The sequence below is a fragment of the Dryobates pubescens genome, chromosome 34 (genome assembly GCF_014839835.1).
Source record: "Dryobates pubescens isolate bDryPub1 chromosome 34, bDryPub1.pri, whole genome shotgun sequence".
Lineage (NCBI taxonomy): Eukaryota > Metazoa > Chordata > Aves > Piciformes > Picidae > Dryobates > Dryobates pubescens.
Genome location: NC_071645.1, coordinates 3,823,251 through 3,842,661, shown reverse-complemented (window position 1 = coordinate 3,842,661; position 19,411 = coordinate 3,823,251). Strand labels below are relative to the sequence as shown.

Sequence of the window (19,411 nt, the reverse complement as noted above, 5' to 3'; positions counted from 1 at the left end):
TGCAGTGAGGAGGCACAGACTATGGCTGTGCATAGACTAAGGCTACATTTCAGCCATGTAGAGAGGACTTTGGGTGGCACAGATCCTGCCAGGGTGGTGTGAAGAGACCTTGACATAAAGCAGAGTCCACTTAATTGATATTTCTGCATCTTTACCTTTCACTGTGTGACAAGTTTAGTCTGCCTGGAATTGAGATGTTTCAGCAGTGGGAAATTCTGGATGAAGAAGGTTTTCCAGACTGCTGCCTTTTGCTTTTCTTTGTGTGAGCTCCAGGAGTTAAATCTGTTGTCCCACAGGAGTTGTTTCACTTTGCCTTATCAGTCTGGTTGGAAAGTGCAGCTGCCAAATGCATAACAAGCTTCTCCTGAGTAGGTGCAAGGTCTGATTTTTCCACTCTTTGGGTCAAACTGAGGTGAATGCTCAATGAAATGCCTTAAGTCACGTCCTCAACTCTGTGGCTGTTCATCTGGCAGCTTAAATGAAGAAGGTTTTCAATCTTTTTTCTACATGAGCTCATGCTTCTCAGGGAAGTGGTTGTGCCACTCGAGGAACGTGCTAAGAATGGGGTTAATTCTCATTGAATAATAGAATGGGTTGGGTTGGGTTGGAAGGGACCTTTAAAGGTCATCTAGTCCAACCCCCCCTGCAGTGAGACACCCCCAGTTAGATCAGGTTGCTCAGAGCCCTATCAAGCTTAACTTTGAATGTGTCCAGGGATGAGGCTTCCATCACCTCCCTGGGCAACCTGTTTCAGTGTTCCACCAACCTGTTTGGTGTTTCACCCATCTGCTCAGTGTTCCATCACCCTCCTAGTGAAGTACTTCTTCCTCATGTCCAAAAGTTTTCCCCTTGCAGCATTTGGTGGTGAGTCCTGTGTCCAGTTCTGGGCCCCTCAGGTTAGGAAAGATTTTGAGACTCTTAAAGGTGTCCAGAGAAGGGCAACAAAGCTGGGGAGGGGTTTGGAGCACAGCCCTGTGAGGAGAGGCTGAGGGAGCTGGGGTTGCTTAGCCTGGAGAAGAGGAGGCTCAGGGGAGACCTTCTTGCTCTCTCCAACTCCCTGAAGGGAGGTTGTAGCCAGGTGAGGGTTGGTCTCTTCTCCCAGGCAAGCAGCACCAGAGCAAGAGGACACAGTCTCAAGCTGTGCCAGGGGAGGTTTAGGCTGGATGCTAGGAAGAAGTTCTTCCCAGCAAGAGAGATTGGCCATTGGAATGTGCTGCCCAGGGAGGTGGTGGAGTCACCATCACTGGAGGTGTTTAGGAGGAGACTGGATGGGGTGCTTGGTGCCATGGTTTAGCTGATTAGATGGTGTTGGGTGATAGGTTGGACTCGATGATCTCGAACCTGGTTAATTCTATTCTATTCTATCCTATCCCATCCTATCCCAAAATGCCTAAAGGGAAATTCTGAAACAAAACCAAAAGAACTAAACCAAGCTTGCAGCCTGGATACTTCCAACAGACTCAAGCTGATGGCTCCACACTTGTAGTGTGATTCTGGGCCAGCCATCAGGGCAGACTCATTTTTTTTTCAATAGAATAGAATAGAATAGACCAGGTTGGAAGAGACCTTCAAGATCATCGAGTCCAACCTATCATCCAACATCACCTAATCAACTAAACCATGGCACCAAGCACCCCATCCAGTCTCCTCCTAAACACCTCCAGTGATGGTGACTCCACCACCTCCCTGGGCAGCACATTCCAATAGGCAATCACTCTCTCTCTGTAGAATTTCTTCCTAACATCTGGTCTGAACCTCCCCTGGCGCAGCTTGAGACTCTGTCCTCTTGTTCTGGTGCTGGTTGCCTGGGAGAAGAGACCAACCCCTGCCTGTCTCCAGCCTCCCCTCAGGGAGTTGTAGAGAGCCCACAGCACTGGAGGCTTTCTGCAGCAAGTGCTCTTCAAACTACAACACAACAAATATTTGGCGAGCGTGCCAGCGTCCTTCCACGTTCCTGCTCCCCTGGGACTTACTCGCTTGGGCCCGAGCTGCCTGGTAGCTCTGCCAGTGGAAACTTCTCCAGGAGTTCTTGCACAATCCCCAGCAGCTGTTTTTAGCCCAGTTTGGGAAATGAGTGAACTTGAATGATCCTGTTACGCTCTGGGTTTGTCAGTAAAGATGTTGAGCAATCGGCAGCGTACGGGGAGATCAGAGAGAGGGAGAGAGAGAGATTGCAGTTTGCTCTGTGGAGCCTTTTTTTAGCTCTCTGCTTTCAGCACAGAGGGTAGGCTTGTGCTGGCTCCAGTGGGTGTAAAGCAGCATACCACTGCTGAGGATCTGGCCTCTTCTGTTCTGGTCTTTACTAAAAATACCCCAGAGAGCAGCCTTGATCTAACCCAGCTGTGCTCACCTTACCAGAACGGGGAAAAAAGAGCTGTTTGAGCTCTCAGCCTTTTGCTCTCCTCCTCCATCAAATCTGCTGCTGGTTGGGGATTTGGGGGTGGAAGCTGGTTGTAACATATGGCAGTAAAAGGCTGCTGTGTAGGTTCACAGGAAACATCAAAAGTAAAGCAGCTGGGTGTCCAGTGCCCCTGGATTAATGGTTGCACTCCAGGATCTTAAAGGTCTCTTCCAACCAAAATTGCTGCAGTACCTGAAGGGGGCTACAAGAAAGCTGCAGAGGGACTGTTTGCAAAGGCCTGCAGTGACAGGACAAGGGGCAGGGACTGGAAATTAGAGAAGAGGAGATTAAGGTTGGATATGAGGAACAAGTTCTGCACCATGAGGGTGGTGGAACATTGGAACAGGTTGCCCAGGAAATCAGTTGAAGCCCCATCCCTGGAGATATTCAAGGTCAGGCTCAACAAGCAACCTGATCTAGTGGAGGACATCCCTGCTGACTGCAGGGGGGTTGCACTGGAGGTCCCTTCCAACCCAAACCATTCTATGTGATCCTGTGATTCTGTGCCTGAGTGGCATTTACATGGGGCTGGCAGATACAATATGGTACCTACTGGAGACCCATGTCCTTCAGCAACAAGAGCAAGATGTGCTGCCACCTGAACTGAGCCTTCAGTATCTGCCTAAAGAGGGTTACCACTTATCAGCCATTGCCTTTCTGAAACAGAGGACAATTTGCAGCTAGCCCCAGGCATCACTCTTGGGTAGAGAGTGAGGACTTTGGGTTTTCTCTTTGCTTCTGCCTTGCTTTGCTGTCTGAACTTCTCCAGGGCTCAGATAGTCCTGCTCAGAATTATGGAGATGATGAAAGTGTCCCAATTTCAGGCCATCATTATGAGTTTGCTTGGAGATGAGGCACGGTGGGGTGACCACATGTACTTGGTTGCCTGGTCAGCTGTCCTGGCTGTGGCAAACTCCCCAGGCAGATCTCATATCCCCTTTCCCCTTCTTGCCAGGTAAACTGGGCGGCCAGGACTCCTTTGAGAGCATAGAGAGCTACGACAGCTGCGACCGCCTGACGCAGTCCTGGAGCAGCCAGTCCTCCTTCCAGAGCCTGCAGCGTGTCCCCTCCTATGACAGCTTCGACTCAGAGGACTACCCTGCTGCCCTGCCCAACCACAAGCCCAAGGGCACCTTCAAGGACTATGTTCGGGATCGGGCTGACATGAACAAGGACAAGCCTGTCATTCCTGCTGCCGCCCTGGCTGGCTACACAGGTAGGCTCCTGCTCCTCAGGAAACCTCCTTTCTGCTGGCCATCTTGGGTAGAGCCTCTCCATCAGTGGAGGGAAGAGGTCCTGTCTGTGAGGGAGGGGTTTTGGGGTGTCTCTGAGGTCAGCCGCACATGGGGGCACACTTGAGAGCGCTCAGCCCTCCAGAGCTGTGTGGCATAGAGTCACAGAATTGGCAGGGTTGGAAAGGACCTCAAGGATCAACCAGTTCCAACCCCCTGCCATGGACAGGGACACCTCACACTCCATCAGGCTGCTCACAGCCACATCCAGCCTGGCTGTAAAAACCTCCAGAGGTGAGGCTTCCACCACCTCCCTGGGCAACCTGTGCCAGGCTCTCACCAGCCTCATGGGGAAGAGCTTCTTCCTAACATCCAATCTGAATCTCTCCATTTCTAGTTTTGTTCCTTCCCCCCAGTCCTATCATTATCTGACACCCTACAAAGTCCCTCCCCAGCTTTCTTGTAGCCTCCTTAAGATACTGGAAGGCCACTATTAGGTCTCCTGGGAGCCTTCTCTTCTCCAGACTGAACAGCCCCAACTCCCTCAGTCTGTCCCCACAGGAGAGGAGCTGCAGCCCTCTGCTCATCCTCATGAAGGTGTCCTTCAAGCCTGGGCATTCCAGCCCTTGTGGAGGATGTAGGACCTGGCTGAATGTGGGCATCTGATGCCTCGTATTTTCATTCACACCTAGATGGGTCTGGCCAGAGTTGGTGCCTGCTTTGTGTTGCTGAGAGCATGAGGTAGCAGAGAGCCCTCATCTCCCCTTCTGGCGCTGTCATGCAACGTGCTGGCTGCCTGCTTGTGGCTTCCCACCCTGGGCATCGCTGTGTGTGATGTGCAGTGATCTTCTCTTCTGCCATGGAGGAAGCACTTGGGTTTGCTCTTTACCTTGGTGTGAGGCAGAGATGGGATGGTGCCAAACCAGACCCAAACATTTTCCATTCCCTGCCCTGGGAAAGATGAGGTGATAGGCCATGGAAACTCCTGCTTTTCATATGACAGCCCTCCAGCAATCTGGCATCTCCACGGGGAGAAACCTGGTGGGATGTGGCTTCCAGCTAAAACTGAGATAATCCTTTCCAGTCCTTCTGTGCCATGTCTTTTCCCTGTGCTGGAAGTGCAAGCCACAGGGCAGCCTCCTGCCAGCTCCCCTTTCCCTTGTACATTCTGATCTCTCCTGCCCCAGCTGGCAGCAGCTGTGGTGGAGCAGAATAGTTTGGGCAGATAAAGATCACCAGAAAGGTTCAGAGCAGATCCTGAGGTGCCACTGTCCCCAAAATCTCCTCCCACGCACAGCTCTCTGAGCTTTTTGTGAGGGGGAGAGAGAGAGAGAGAGATGCAGAGAGGTGGGGAGATAATTTTAGGAGCTATGTGTAAAAAAGGAAGTGGTTTGTCGCTGCAGCTTGAAGTTGGAAGGAGAGCTCAGCCCTGCCTGCTGAGCGAGCCTCTTTCCACCAGGTCTGTGCAACATCACAGTGTGCTCTGCCATTCCTGAATGGCTTTTGGCTGTGGGGGGGATGTGGTGGAGAGAGGCACAAGTGGTAGCAGAGGTCTTGCCCTGAGACACCATGCTCCAGCATGCCACAGAAGTGCCTAGGAAAAGAGACCAGTGAGGACAATTTGCAGTCTTTATCCCTATTTTTGCCTTGCCCTTACACCCTGGGGGAGTGTTTTGGGTACCCAGTGCCTGGGCAGGAGCCTTGGTTGCATGTTATGCACCCCAAAAGGGTTGTCAAGCCCTCAGACAGACTGCCCAGGGCAGTGGTGGAGTCCCCAGGCCTGGAGGGGTTTCAGAGCTGTGGAGATGTGGTGCTGAGGGCCATGGGTTAGTGGTCACCTGGCAGTGCTGGGTTAACGGCTGGACTCGGTGGTCTTAAAGGTCTCTCCCCACCAAAACAATGTCAAGATTCTGTGATTATCAGCTGGGGAAACTGAGGCATGGGAGGCAAACCCAGGAGCTGGATTTTCCAGGCTAGATGTTTCCCTCCACGTTTCCTTGTAGCTGATGGAAAAGAGCCACCCCCAGAGCAAGGCAGCACTCCCAGCTCCCTCCATCAGCAAGGAGCCAACGCTGGAGTCTGGAGCCGGTGTTTTGCCAAGGAATATTAGCACCCCAAAGAGTGTCCTTGGATTTGTGCCACGGAGAAGGGGACAATTCCCTTACTCCAATGCCAGAGCAGGCTTCCAGCTCTGCACTGCCTAACATTTTCCTTTGCCTCATTCCCAAGCCCCTTTGGAGCTGGGAAGACAATTCCTTGGCACAGGTATTTCGGTGTGATCAATAAGCAGGGGTTTTGTTGGTGTCCATTGCTTCACTTGAGAGACTTCAAATGGGGAGAGGAACACCAGAGGTTTCCAGAAGTAGTAATCACTTGAATGTCCTTAAGCTGGAGCATTGCTGGCTTGCTCCAAAGGCTGCTAAGCAAGAATTCATTGTCAAACCAGCACAGCTTGCATTTACCATGAGGAACAATCTTTGGAAGGTGAGACACATTGCCCAGGGAGGTTGTGGATGCCCCCTTCCCGGAGGTGTTCAAGGCCAGGTTGGGCCTGGGCTAGTGGGAGGTGTCCCTGCTCATGGCAGGGGGGTTGGAATTGGATGATCTTTAAGGTCCCTTCCAACCCAAACCATTCTATGAATCTCTGAATCTCTGCTGATCCGTGACTCCAGAGATGTCCTCTATCACCTCTACCAGTCAGCACCTCATGTTTTCTGGGCAAAGGGGGCCTGGATGAGTGCAAAGCAAAGGGGGGTTGCTGTGGAAGCAAGAATGAGTGAGGGCATGTTGGTTTAGTTCATGTGGGAGAACTGGGAACCCTCAGAGCTGGTGTGTTTCTGCAGAAACAAAAACTAAGCCAGGCTGGCTACCCAGAAGTGCTGGACCTCTTGGGCCAGCTGAGCATGAAGTGTGAGGCTTCTAAGGCAGAACTCATAGGTTCTTCTTTTTTGCTTTGCTTTACATTGCTTTTAGTCTGCTCAGAGGAGGAAGTGTTGTCTATTAGCTAGAGCAGAGGAACTTTAAGTCTGAGCTCTGTTTGCAGCTCTGGTGAGGAGGTGGAGCCTCCAAGCAAGCAGAGCAGGGAATTTACCAGCCCAGGGTCCCAAAGCAACCAGGACCTCTGCTTTCCCTTTCTCAAATGGTGCCTCAAGCACACATCCACCAACCAGTGGAGCACCCAACAGGCACAGAATCCCCAAATCCCAGCATGGTTGGGGTTGGAAGGGACCTCTGGAGATATCCAATCCAAGCACCCTCAGGCTGAAGCAGGGTCACCCACAGCAGCTTGCTCGTGACATCCAGGTGGGTTTGGAATCCCTCCAGAGATGGAGACTCCATAGCCTCTCTGGGCAGCCTGCCCCAGGGCTCCAGCACCCTCAAACTGAAGAAGTTTCCCCTTAAGTTTAAGAGAAACCTCCTGGTTCCAGTTTGTGTCCAGTGCCCTGTGTCCTCTCATTGGGTGCCACAGAAAAGAGTCTGGCCCCAGCCTCTTGCCCCCCACACTTTAGCTTGTGCTGAGCATTGATCAGACCCCTCTAAGGCTGCTCTTCTCCAGGCTAAGCATCCCCAGAGCTCTCAGCCTTTGCTCCTGTAATGGGTTGCCCAAGGAGGTGGTGGAAGCTTCACCTCTGATCTAGTGTGAGGTGTCCCTGCCCATGGCAGGGGGTTGGAACTGGCTGATCCTTGAGGTCCCTTCCAAGCCTGCCAATTCTGTGAGTCTATGCCACACAGCTCTGGAGGGCTGAGCCCTGTGCCCCCACGTGTGGCTGACCTCAGAGACACCCCAAAACCCCTCCCTCACAGACAGTGGGCAACCCAAGGACCTCTTCCCTCCACTGATGGAGAGGTTCTACCCAAGATGATTCTATGCTGGGCACCTTTCAGAGCTGGCAGTGTGAAGCCTGGGGGACACCACGTCCCGCGTCGCCAGGGCTCTGTGGGTTGACTTTTAAGAGCTTGCCGACGTTGTTCAGCTTTCGTTGCCAAGTGCCTGTTTTGCTGGTGGCCCAGGGGAGGTGGCCCAGTGCTTTGGCACAGGCAGGGCAGATCTCTGATGGTATCTGCCCCAGGAGGTGCATGCCTGGCTGAGAAGGTGCATTCTGGCGGAAGCTCCGTTGGCCTTTGATGTGTTCTTCGCCCAGCTCAGAAGCAGCTTGTCAGAGCTACCTTATCTCCCCCCCACATCTTGACCTAAATGAACAAGTTGCTATGGTTGCTCAGATAGAAGTTGATGCAATTTTCTTATCTTCTTCTAGAAGGAGAAAGAAAAAAAACCAAACCAAACATGTAACTGCTGGGGAGTTGGTGAGCTTTGGTTTTCACAGCTGCAAGCAGAGCCGGCTCTGGACACCTCGAGCTTTGGGGGCAGCTCTTGGCCAGCTGGAGTCTTTACAGGAAGGCATTATTTGACATCGGCTTGGGAACAGAGCTGTATCTGTTCAATTCAGATGTAGGGAAGAAGGTTTAGGCAAAAAAGGAAGAAATATTTGATGCCAGGGGTGATGAGACAGTGGCCCAGGATGCTCAGAGTGGTGGTAGAAACCCTGTTCCAGGTCAGGTTGGATGAGGCACTGAGTGACCTGCTCTAGCTGAAAATGTCCCTGCTGGCTTCAGGGGGCTTGGACTAGACAACCCTGAAAAGTCTCCTCCAAGCCAAACCATTCCCTGGTTCTATGAACTGTAGGCAGGTGGTGTGTCAGGCTGTGTCTTCTCTGCTGGCAGATGTCCTAAACCTGGTGTTGAGCTCTGAGCTTGGGTTAAGCTCCATCATTCATGCAGCAGTGCAAAGTTGGTGTGAATGGTGGATCCCTCCACATCTGAGCCCAGCTGGGCTAAACCAAGCTCAACTTTGCCTCTCTGCCACCCACAGCCCTGCCTGCAGCTCTGCCATAGCTGCATCTTGCAAGCCACTGCCTCTGACAGCTACTGTGACCACCAGGATCCTTCATGAGACCTGGCACTATGTGAGTGAATCATAGACTCTTAGAATTAGTTGGGTTGGAAGAGACCTTTCAGATCATCAAGTCAAAGCCCCACATGGCTCCAACCTCTTTTCAGGGTGTTGTAGAGAGCCAGAAGGTATCCCCTCAGCCTCCTCTTCTCCATACTAAAGAACCCCAGCTCCCTCAGCTGCTCTTCACCAGACCTGTGCTCTAGACCCTTCACCAGCTTTCTTGTCCTTCTCTGGACCCCCTCCAGCAAATGTAGCAGAGAAGACAGAGGTCCCACAGTGTGGGTCTGACCACATTGATTTTTGACCTTTCTGCCCTATATTCTTTTTTCTGTGACTCTGACCTACTTGTCCTGCTGTCCTCATGGTGACACAGGTCCAGCAGAGGTTCAGACCCTCTCTCTGACCCTGTGGTTGGCCATAGCCACATGGGACTGAAGTGTTTTCAGGTTATCTTGAGCACCCCAAAGCACCTGTGTGGGTGTACAGAGCAGAGCCCTGATGTTTGCTTTGTGGTGTGTAGGCCCTCAGCATGGCCTCTGCAAGCTGCAGTTTTCCAGCTCTGCCTTGCCACCTCAGCAGAGCTGTGATGTACCAAGCTGCTGCTCCACAGAGCTCAAGAGGCAGAGCAGAGCCCTTCCCCTGGTGCTTGAGAGGTGAAGGGAGGAAAGAAGGATGGGAAGGGCGATGTGAGCACCCACCAAGCCTTGAGCTCTCCTCTGCAAGGCTGATGTTGAATTTCTGCTGCTGTCCTTTCTTATGGACCTGGTTAGGAGAGTTCTGGTGTCTTTAGAGACCACCCCAGCACCTAAAGAGTTACTGCTCCCTTCCCAGCTAATATCACACATGACCTGAGGTCTCTCTTAGCACAGACTGATGCTATCATCCTTATCATGCTGCTCTGAAAGCAGGCAGAAGGTACTGCAGGGAGTAGCCACCTCTCACAGATACTATCTCACCCAAGCATGGTTTTGCCCAGTCCATTCTCAACCCTGACCCTGGCTATCAGCATTCACAGCACCATGTTGATAGGGCCCAAATTGGCCTCCTCAACCCATCTGCCCTGTCCAAACTGTGGTGTAGAGCCTGAAGGCTTCTGCAAGCCTCTGCTTCAGGGTGATGCTTATCTGGGACACAGAAGTGAAAGCATTCAGCTGCTGTTTGGCAAGAGAGTCAAAGTGGTGCCCCAGAAAGTGGGCTTCTCCAAGAGAGCCTGCGTGCTGCTTCCCCTTGTCTTGTTGCTTGTGCTGCTGGCTTGAAGCTTCCACCAGGGAGCTTCCTGGATTTGCTGTGCCCATCAGCATCCAAGCACCCACCAGCAGCTGCCTTCCTGGACTGGTGATCACAGAACGACAGCGTGGTTTGGGTTGGAAGGCATCTTTCAAGCTCATTTAGTCCAACCATCCTGCACTCAGCAGAGACATCTGCAACTAGAGCAGGTTGCTCAGAGCCCCCAAGTCCTACTCCACCGGGCTGCTCTCTGTCCTTGACACCCAGAGTCTGTGCAGCAGCTTTCCTAGAAACATCATCATCCTTCCTGCTGGCACCTCTGGCCCCTGTGCCATGTAGGGATGTTGTGACCTCTGGGTCATAGCCTTTACCTGCCCTTGCAGGGTGGCTTCAGGTGAGAGAAGCCAGCAGCTCCTGCCTGCTTTCTGCTTTTGGTGCAGAAACTCCATGGGCTCCACTGCCCTTTTCACCTCCCCAAGGTGGGGAGCTCTAGGCTGGGGCTCAGGGTTGGTTTGGTGCCTTCTGCTCCACCTGCCAGCCGTGTGCAAGCAACAGTGAAATCAGCCCCATGCAACACTGCCCATCTGTGACAGCAGCTTGGATCCCACCAGAGCTGCTACAGACACCAGCAGTTGCTCCTCAGCAGCAACTGTGGCTTTGTGGCTCCTTCCAGCAACAAACTGGAGGGTTGCACAGCAACTCTTGACCTACAGAACCACCTTCAGGGGGAGATGTGAAGTTCACAAAGCCCCTTGTGCTTTGCCACGTGCCTCTGGAGGGAGACTAGACCCCCCCAGCATGTTCATCCTTGAAACAGAGGAGGTGCTTCAGGAAAGCAGAAGTGGCCAGAGTGGCCACCTGGCTGCTCTTCTGTCTGTGAATGTGGCCAGAAGCATGTGGCACCCAAGCAAGGTACATTCTGGCTCCTTTCTCACATTCCCCATGCTTGCTCTTTGAGGTGCTTCTGTCTGAGCTCCACTGCTGCCATCTCACCCCTGCAAAGCCAGCACTTCATGGTGTCCTGACTACCAGCACCACTCTGGGCAAGAGCTGGGGTTGAGCTTGGTCCAACAAGGGAGCCATGGGAACGAGCTCTGTTGTCCCTCAGTGCAGTGGGGGAAACTGGGGACCTTCAGTGCCACAGTGCCATGGGAGCAGGCTGGGGCAGGGCAGGCTCTTGGGTGAGGTGAAGGCTGTTTTGGAGCTGTTGCTATGCCCAGTTGTTTTGTTGGGTTGGAACCACAAACCACAGGGTGAGGAGCTTAGGTGTGCTGCTGGGGGGTGGGGAGGGAGGGGGTTTGGGGAGGGTGTTTTTCTTTCTTTCTTTGTCTTCTTACTGCTTGAAAGAAGGCAAAATGAAGCCAAACAAGGCCGTTGAGAGGAGTGGGGGTGTGAAACCGTCTGGAGAGATGACGTGGTTTGGGTGGTGCCTTCCCCAGTCCAGCGCAGATGCCAGGCTGCCCCAGCTGGGTGGTGCCCCCAGCAGTGCAGCAGTGAAAGTGGCCGTTGTGCACAGCTTGGTTTCAAATCCCTCCAGAACCAATGAGTAGGAAGGTGGGAGGAGAACTGTGGCCAGAAGGTTCAGCAAGGTGGTTCTGCCTCTCTGCTCTGGTGAGACTCCCACCTGCAGTGCTGGGGCCGGCCCTGGAGTCCACAGCACAGCACAGGCAGGGACCTGTTGGAGTGGGAGCAGAGGAGGTCACAGCCATGATGGGAGGGCTGGAAGCCTTCTGCTGTGAGGACAGGCTGAGAGACTTGGGGTTGTTCAGCCTGGAGAGGAGAAGGCTCCAGGGAGACCACAGTGGCCTTGAAGCTGGGGACAGATTTTTTAGCAGGTCCTGTGTTTTGGTTTGAAACTAAAGGAGGGAGATTTAGACTGGAGAGAAGGAGGAAATTCTTGACACTGAGGGTGGTGCCCAGAGAGGTGGGAGCTGCCCCATCCCTGGAACCATTGCAGGTCAGGTTGTTTGGGGCTCTGAGCAACCTGCTCTCGTTGCAGATGTCCCTGCTGGCTGCAGGGGGTTGGACTGGAGGAGCTTTGAGGATCCCTTCCAACCCAACCCATGCTGCGACTCTATGACCTCCAGTCCCGACCAAGGGAGGTTGGTGCAGGGGTGGCATGACACCAAACCCTTTGCTCTGGGGACACCCATGGGTGCCTTCAGAAGACTGGTGCTGAGAAGGCACCACTCAGCCAGCCATTCCCACCAGGGCAGCTGGCCCTCATCCGGCTTAAGAGACATATTTTCCCCCTGACGCAGAAGAATTCCTGGGGTGTGACACTCCCCTCTGAAGGACCCTGTTCAGTGCCACCCAAGGCCAGACAGGGTCCCCATTGTGGCCCAGGCAGGCAGGCGAGCCCCTGGGGCAGTGCTATTCTTAGCAGCCTTCCCGGGTGCTGGAGGTCACGGCAGAGTGGGAGCACATCCCAACACCCTCTGAGTCCTCGCCTTGTCCTTTGTGGAGCTGGGGCTGCCCTTGCTCTGGGAACCCCCTGGATGTGTGGGGCCATACAGGGTGGCTTGTGTTCACTCCAGCCTCGGGGCTGCATCCCAAAAGGAGGCTGTGAGAACACTGCAGTGGTGGTTGCTTTTGGAGAGAGCCAAGGCGACAGGGCACGTGCTGGGAGGCACTCGGCCTTGGGGCAGTTGGTGAGGCCCTGAGCGCTTGCACCGTGAAGGGATCTGGACCAGGCATCCTGGTGGGGATTTCCAGTCCCATCTGGGGATATGTGGAAGGGTTGGAGCAGAGGAGATGGAAAATGGGCCTTGCTCCCAGCTCCTGTGAGGGTGGAGGCTTGGGGTGCAGAGACAAGCCTGGCAGTTTCATGGTAGCTTGCTTTGGGGATGCAGCATCGGTGGGGTGGAAACTCTTCATGAGCCCAGGGTCACCTTGATGCCCTTTTATGCCCCTTACTGCTGTGCAGAGCAGGCAAAAGAAGCTCATCTCTACCAGTAGCCCTCCCAAAACTCCTTACAGCTCTGCTGGCCCGCCAGGCAACGCACCAGCCCCACTTCCCTCAGCCTTTCACCTTCCTGCCCTCTCCCCAGAGCTGCTTTGGGGAGCAGGCTGGGGCTTGTGCCAGGCTTTGCTTCTTGCCACCCCTTTCGTGGCCTACCTCATGCCGGTCCGGAGCCGTTCCACGGCAGCACATCTGCAGGACTTCTGCTGTTCCCCTCTGGCAGGGTGTGTGTGTGGAGGAGCTGGGACATGCCTGGAGCCCAGCAGTAAACACATTCTTGACATAATTGCTCGTCCAAGGCGGCAGAAGTTGGGGTTTTACGCCTGTCCCGCAGGCAGCCCAGAATAGACCTGGGGAATCCCTGTTCCAAGGATGACACTGCTTCCTTCCCAATCCCAAAATACCCAACAAAGCAGCACCCAGCACGGTGACAGGAACCCTACCTCATTGCTGGAGAGAGGACAAGACATTCCTGGGCTTCCTGATGCCTCTCCGTGCCAGCTGGCAGCCAAGCCATGAGCTGCACCAGCCAGGGTTAATGACGCTTGAAGGCTTCTGCAGAACCAGAGTGGCCCAAGGTGACATTTGGAAGGCAGTTCCTTAGCTGAGAACCTGGAATCATGGAATTGTTTTGGTTGGAAAAGACCTTGGAGGTCACCAAGTCCAACCATTAACCCAGCACTGCCAGGCCACCACTAAACTGTGTCCACCAGCACCACATCTACACAGCTTTGAAACGCCTCCAGGGATGGGGACTCAACCACTGCCCTGGGCAGCCTGGTCCAGGGCTTGACAACCCTTTTGGGGAAGAAATTGTGTCTCATGTCCAACCTATACCTCCTCATGGCACAATTTGAGGCCATTTCCACTTGTCCTACCACTTACTCCTTGGAAGAAGAGACCAAGCTCCACCTTCCTCCACCCTCCTTTCATCCCAGTTGTGTAGATTCCCTTTGTGGGTCTGAGCCCTGCTGTTTTGTGTGGCACTTAGGTGACAGCTTTCCATCAGTCTTAGTTTGGAGAAGGGACAGAAAGGGAATTGTTCTTTGATTGGGCTGGAGAGAATCAGTGAACCTGGTGGTGAACCTGCTCTTGCTTAGTCTTGTCTTCTGTTTCTCTGTCAACCTGATTTGGGTGCTGGATGATCTCAGTGTGTGTGGAATCAGATGGGCCAGGAGAAAGCTCCCCCAGGTCAATTCAGCTGCAGTTCCCTGTGAGGACCTCAGGCTGCCAAAATAACCTTTTTTCCCCCCACTGTTTTCTCTGTATTTAAAACTCCCTGCTATAAATAGCTTGAAGCACTGAGATGTGGTGGCATTTCAGGCCAGGCTTTTGGCTCTTCCCATTCAGATGGGAAGTGAAGAAAGCATCATCTGAATTTCCTCCCTCGTTTTGGCATAGATAACCCAAATCCATCCCTGCTGGAGAGTGTGGTCACAGAGTCAATGTCTTGGCAAGCTCCAAGGGCTGGAGCCTTTCCCCACTGAGTGTCACCTTCCCATTTACAGCAGAGGTGCTGTGAGCTCCCTGCTTTGTCCTACTCTATGCCCTGTGATAATTAATAGTCATGAGGTGTTGGGTGACAGGTTGGACTTGCTGATCTTTGAGGTCTTTTCCAACCTTGTTGATTCTATGATTCTGTGAGCCCCTTGTCCAGATCATTGGCAGAGGTATTGCAGTGAGCCTGGCCCCAGCAGGGAGCCCTGGGGAACACCACTTGTGGGTGGCTGCCAACTGGAGTTACCTCCATTCCCTGGCACCCTTGGGAGTGGTATTTCAGCTTGTGTTTTAAGCTGCATTTAAAGCAGGGCAAAGCTTCTCCTGAAACATGTTGCCTGGAGCTAAGTGCAATATTTTGGGTGCGGCCACAGTTGGAAGTTGCTCATCCAAAGAGAGTTTGGCTTGAGGGCATCTCCTCCACCTTTTGATTGGGACATGAGCACAAAGAAGAGATAAGCATTACGAAATCCCTCCATGCACACTGTTAATCCAGCCAACAAACCAAGCTGTCAGCAGGGTGCTGCAGGTTGGATGTGGCTCAGGGCCCCCAGGCAAATGGCTGGTGGCCAAAATTAGCACCCGGGGGAGGGGGGGGGCGGAAAGAAGAGTGTGGAGTTGTGAGGAGAGGCTGAATGGGATGCTTGTGGCTCTCCAGCTGGATTAGCACCAGGCTTGGTAGAGTTAGATAATGGATGGACTCAATGATCTTAAAGGTCTTTTCCAGCTGAATGATTGTCTGATTAGGGGAACCACAACCACAGGGAGATTTGCATAGGGCTTTGCCAAGACCACGGTGGGGAGATCCACCAGCCCTCAGCCAGCCAGCCCTTGTGTTCCCCACACTGAGCTCCAAGGGCTGGTGTAGCCCATTCCTGCTGCAGCATGCCCTGGAAAGAGGCCAAATGATTTTCATACCTGGGTCTCCCCCCCTTCCCTGGGTAAACAGCCACAGAGCAAGGAGTCAAGGCCAGGAAGCAGGAGTCTGCTGGAGTTCATACCATGGCCAACTGCTTTTTGGCCCAGAGGGAAGGGGGATGCTCTTGTGCCAAGACAATGACTCCTCCTAGTTCAGATGCCAGGAAAATAATCCTCTTTATGTAACTCCAAGTGAAGCATTCCAGTGCATGAACAGTCAGCTGTGGCTGCAAGTAGGAAGCACTTTTACCTGCAGGATTGAACTCTCAAGCTGTCACCTCCGCCCCAGGTTTTGCCCCGGGGGTCTGATGGGGGATTTTTGATCCCCAGTTCTTCAAAGAGAGAGCAATTGGCCACTGGGATGTGCTGCCCAGGGAGGTGGTGGAGTCCTCATCCCTGGAGGTGTTCAAAAAAGGCTTGGATGTGGCACTTGGAGCCATGGTTTAGTTGTCAGGAGGTGTTAGGTATTAGGTAATAGGTTGGACTTGATGAGCTCTGAGGTCTTTTCCAACCTGGTTGACCCTATGATTCTTTGACAAAAGGTTTTGGTGTTGTTTTTTTTCCAGTGAGCACTGTTTGCATGTGATTTTTAATCTCTCTCTGGTGCAGAAGGAGCTCTGGTTTCCCTGTCATTAATTTCTCCCTTTTTCTCTTTGTCTTTCTAGGCAGTGGACCCATCCAGCTGTGGCAATTCCTGCTGGAGCTGCTCACTGACAAGTCCTGTCAGTCCTTCATCAGCTGGACGGGTGATGGCTGGGAATTCAAACTTTCTGACCCAGATGAGGTAGGATGCCCCAGAATTAAGTGCCCAGCCCAGATCCCTCTGGGATGTTAACATGGATAACCCTCCCCTCCTCCCTTCAGGACTTGTCCTGGTCTTGGGTACCTGTAGGGAAGGCCAAAGAAACCATAGAATCATAAAATCATTTTGGTTGGAAAAGGGCTTTGAGGTGATTAAGTTCCCAAGATTCAGAGCCCAGCAGAAAACTGGTTAAAAATTGGGCTGCAGGGAGGAGCCAGGAAGCAGCAATTGGTGTCCAATGTTGGTGGGAAGTAGCTGAGGTACAGTCAAGAGAGGCCTGGTGCCAAAGCTCTTCAATAAGGATGTGTGTGGATAGAGAGGGAGGGATTCCTGCTGGTTTTGGGGAGCAGATGGGACATTCATCCCCTTCCCTAACTTTCATGTCATGGAATGTATTGGAAGGGATCCTTAAAGCTCATCTAGTCCACCCCCCACCCCAGTCAGCAAGGACATCTGCAACTAGAGCCGGTTGCTCAGAGCCCAAACAACCTGACCTAGATGCTTCCAGGGATAGGGCATCTGCCATCTCTCAGGGCAACCTCTCCCAGGGTCTCACCACCCTCAGCATGAAAAATTTCCCTCTCTCTCCAGTCTGCATCTCCCTCTTTTAGTTTCAAACCATCACCCCTTGTCTGTCACAACAGGCCCTGCTTAAATTCTGTCCCCAGCTTTCTTTTAAGTCCTTGAAAGGCCACAAGAAGGTCTCTCTGGAGACTTCTGTTCTCCAGGCTGGACCCCAGCTCTCTCAGCATGTCCTTACAGCAGAGTAGTTCCAGCCTCAGATCATTGTTGTGGCCTTCTCTTGAGTCTTGATAGAGTCACAGATTGCATCAGACTGGAAAGGACCCTCAAAGGTCACCTTGATTCTATGATTTTGTGACTCTGTGATTCTGTGACTCTATGATTCCATGATTCTGTGTTTCTATGACTCTGATTCTATGATTCTATGACTCTCTGACTATGATTCTATGATTCTATGACTATGACTCTCTGATTCTATAACTATGATTCTATGACTCTATGATTCTATGACTCTTGATTCTATGATTCTATGACTCTATGATTCTATGACTCTATGATTCTATGACTCTTGATTCTATGATTCTCTAACTCTATGATTCTATGACTCTGATTCTATGATTCTCTAACTCTATGATTCTATGACTCTGATTCTATGACTCTGATTCTATGACTCTCTCATTTCATGGTTTCCCCCCACCTTCAATTCTCGCGCCCTACCCTTAAAGGCACAGACCTCGCATCCAGGAGGCTGCTCGGTGAAGCCGGCCTGACCTCTCCCCGCAATATCCACCTTCCCCTTGACTCTCCTCCTCGCCCCTCCCCTAGGTGGCCAGGCGATGGGGCAAGAGGAAAAACAAGCCCAAGATGAACTACGAGAAGCTGAGCCGCGGGCTGCGCTACTACTATGACAAGAACATCATCCACAAGACGGCCGGCAAGCGCTACGTCTACCGCTTCGTCTGCGACCTGCAGAGCCTGCTGGGCTACACCCCCGAGGAGCTCCACGCCATGCTGGACGTCAAGCCAGACGCCGACGAGTGAAGGTGGCCAGGCTGATGGAGGAGCCGCTGGCTGGGACTTGTTCTGTTTGGTTCTTTTCTTCGGTTGCTGTTTTTATTCTCGCTGTAATATTTTCTTGGGTGTTGTTTCGGTTGAGTTTGTTTGCCAAGAGCGACTCCGAGTCGATGCTTTGAGGACGGAGGGAGAGATTGAAAGAGAGAGAGAGAGTGGTGGAAAAGGCAAACTTCGGGCCAGAAGCTGAGAAGTTGGGTTTGGAGAAAGATGAGCTTTATCATTTTTATTTGAGGGGTTTCTTTTCTGAGGGGGGGGAGGGGAGGGAGGGGAGGTGAAATCCTGGGGGTTTAAGCAAGCCGGAACGATGTAGCTCACTTCAAAACCAAACCCCTCCCAGGCCCCTTTTGCCCACGGAGCTAAAAACCCATCCAGCGGATCCCTTCAGGGCCCAAACCGGTGCAGGAAATGCTATCCCCTAGGAGCTGAGGATTTCAAACCTCTACTGGGAAACAGGGGAGGGGGAAAAAAACCAAAAACAAGGCGGGGTGGGGGAGAAATATTCCTGCTTCAGGGAGGGGCAATATAGGACAGAACCAAGAACCCTTTGTTCTTGTTCCACAGCCTTGCTGTTGGCTTCTCTACGCAAGGCAGACTTCTGTTTTGGTTTGGTTTGGAGGGATCAAGACTTTTTTTTTCTCTTTTTTTTTGGAGGGGGTGTTAAAAGATTTTTATTTTATTAAATTTTGTGCCAGTATTTTTTTTACTGTTTTTTTTTTTTTAACTGTTGTTTTTCAATAGTCTTAAGCTCTAAGATGGTCTCAGTATTGCAATAGCGTGTGTGTGCGCGCGCGTGCGTGTGTGTGTGTGTGCTCGTTTACCTGTTACGCCAGCAGAGAGGTTTTCTGGCAGCGAGGAGGGAGAGAAGGAGAAGGAATGAGTGTTATCTAGACCCTGCTGGAGAGGGGCAAAGCTCCAGCTCAGCATCTCCCAACTCAGGTGTGAAGGCAAATTAACTCCAAAGGTGGCTCCCGGTGACGCTTGGCTGGGCTGTTCCACTCTTGCTCCCAGCCCCGCGCTCTTTCCTTGGCTGTTTGCTGGTGAAGCTGATTGAAATTCCCACTTTTCTTGGGTGGTTTTCTGCCTTTTGAGGGCATGAAACCAACCAGGAGATGTGGCCAACACATCTTTTTTGTTTGGTTTTTTTTTTGCCTTTTCCAAATCACTTGGGGTTGTTTGTTTTCATTGGCTGCAGAAATGCTTTGGTGCTTTATGTTGAAGAGGGAAGAGGAGAAATTCATGGAATCACTGAATCATGGAACCATCCAACTGTAGAAGTATTGCATCAGAGAGTCATCCAATCACAGAATCATCAAATCATAGAACCATTCCCATGCTTTCAAAGTGGTACATGGAAGCAATTTGTTGACTGGGGAGGGGAAACAAAAATGATCAGGAAAACATTGAAAAACCAAAGGGAAATGGTTTTTTTCCTTCCTCTTTTGACCAGCTCTATCTTTATTGCCATGTGTGTAAACCACACAGGGAGGAAATTGTCCTTGCAAATGGCTTCTTTACTACTCTGTGTAAGCCCAGCCCTGCAAACTGGGGTGTGATTAACATGAAGCATATGACTGATGTCACTGGGGTGAACGAGAGGCCTCCTGTGCTCGCCCAAAATGGGCTCAGGATCAATCCCAGGGGGAGCTGCTCCATCTCCCCTCTGAACCTTTTGCATCTGGGGTGGCTCCTGCTGCACTGAGCACTTTCTGGGATGCCCTGTGGCTCATGATGTCTTCGGGATGGGCTCAGGGGGAGTTAGAGGGTGGGGTGGTGAGCAGTTCCTTATGTTGACACAGCCCTGAAGCTGGATCCGTGTGGATCC

General features: G+C 52.3%; 1 protein-coding gene across 2 annotated transcripts in view; it reads left to right on the top strand.

Annotated features, from left to right (window-relative positions):
- Positions 1 to 17,815, top strand: part of ETS1 (ETS proto-oncogene 1, transcription factor) — an 85,051-nt gene extending 67,236 nt beyond the window's left edge. For both annotated transcript variants that reach the window (XM_009906480.2, XM_009906482.2), the window contains 3 exons: positions 3,357 to 3,617; positions 15,857 to 15,975; positions 17,341 to 17,815. In XM_009906480.2, coding sequence (XP_009904782.2) covers positions 3,357 to 3,617; positions 15,857 to 15,975; positions 17,341 to 17,556 — 596 coding nt within the window. In that variant the 3' untranslated portion in view covers positions 17,557 to 17,815. The remainder of the gene's footprint in view (positions 1 to 3,356; positions 3,618 to 15,856; positions 15,976 to 17,340) is intronic.
- The last annotated feature ends 1,596 nt before the right edge of the window (positions 17,816 to 19,411 follow it).